Consider the following 1,014-nt stretch of genomic DNA (forward strand, 5'->3'; position numbering starts at 1 on the left):
ACACTGACTTACACTGACCCACACTGACCTACACTGACTACACTGACCTACACTGACTACACTGACCTACACTGACTGACACTGACTTACACTGACTACACTGAGTTACACTGACCCACACTGACATACACTGACTTACACTGACCTACACTGACTTACACTGACTTACACTGAGTTACACTGACCCACACTGACATACACTGACTTACACTGACCTACACTGACTTACACTGACCTACACTGACCTACACTGACTTATACTGACTTACACTGACTTACACTGACCTACACTGACTTACACTGACTTACACTGACCTACACTGACCTACACTGACTTACACTGACTTACACTGACTTACACTGACCTACACTGACTACACTGATTACACTGACCTACACTGACCTACACTGACCTACACTGACTACACTGACCCACACTGACCTACACTGACTACACTGACCTACACTGACTTACACTGACCTACACTGACTTACACTGACCTTCACTGACCTACACTGACTTACACTGACCTACACTGACTTACACTGACCTACACTGACTTACACTGACTTACACTGACCTACACTGACTTACACTGACCTACACTGACCCACACTGACCTACACTGACTACACTGACCTACACTGACTACACTGACCTACACTGACTACACTGACTACACTGACCCGGTCACTTTTTCATTCTGTGATTTTTGATTGGCAGTTAAAAATAGACAGAACGATAAACGGATTGAGGGTTACCATGGAGACAGACAGGTGTAACATTGGCGTTAAACTCAAGTTTTATTTCTTTACTGTTAGACGGGCGAGGGGCGGACCTTCTGGAGTACCGGTGGCTGCGATTGGAGGATGGAAGCAGTGATCAGCCAATCATGGTGAAGCTTTTCTCCACGTCTCAACCTGAAACACACCTGAGGCTCCACCCACGTAAGACACACCTGAGCCCTTTAGTTTTTATTAAAGAGTAACTTACCCCAAAATTAACTTTTTTTT

At 45.2% G+C, this 1,014-nt stretch overlaps 1 protein-coding gene across 1 annotated transcript in view; it reads left to right on the plus strand.

The window, feature by feature from the left end:
* The window catches only part of si:ch73-71d17.2 (uncharacterized protein CXorf57), a gene marked incomplete at its 3' end in the record, with an annotated part of 11,140 nt that extends 10,192 nt beyond the window's left edge, over window positions 1–948 (plus strand). The window contains 1 exon segment of the mRNA XM_014000282.1: window positions 823–948. Within this exon segment, the coding sequence (XP_013855736.1) occupies window positions 823–948 (126 nt within the window).
* Window positions 949–1,014: the final 66 nt, after the last annotated feature.

The sequence above is a fragment of the Austrofundulus limnaeus genome, unplaced genomic scaffold, assembly GCF_001266775.1.
Source record: "Austrofundulus limnaeus strain Quisiro unplaced genomic scaffold, Austrofundulus_limnaeus-1.0 Scaffold2888, whole genome shotgun sequence".
Lineage (NCBI taxonomy): Eukaryota > Metazoa > Chordata > Actinopteri > Cyprinodontiformes > Rivulidae > Austrofundulus > Austrofundulus limnaeus.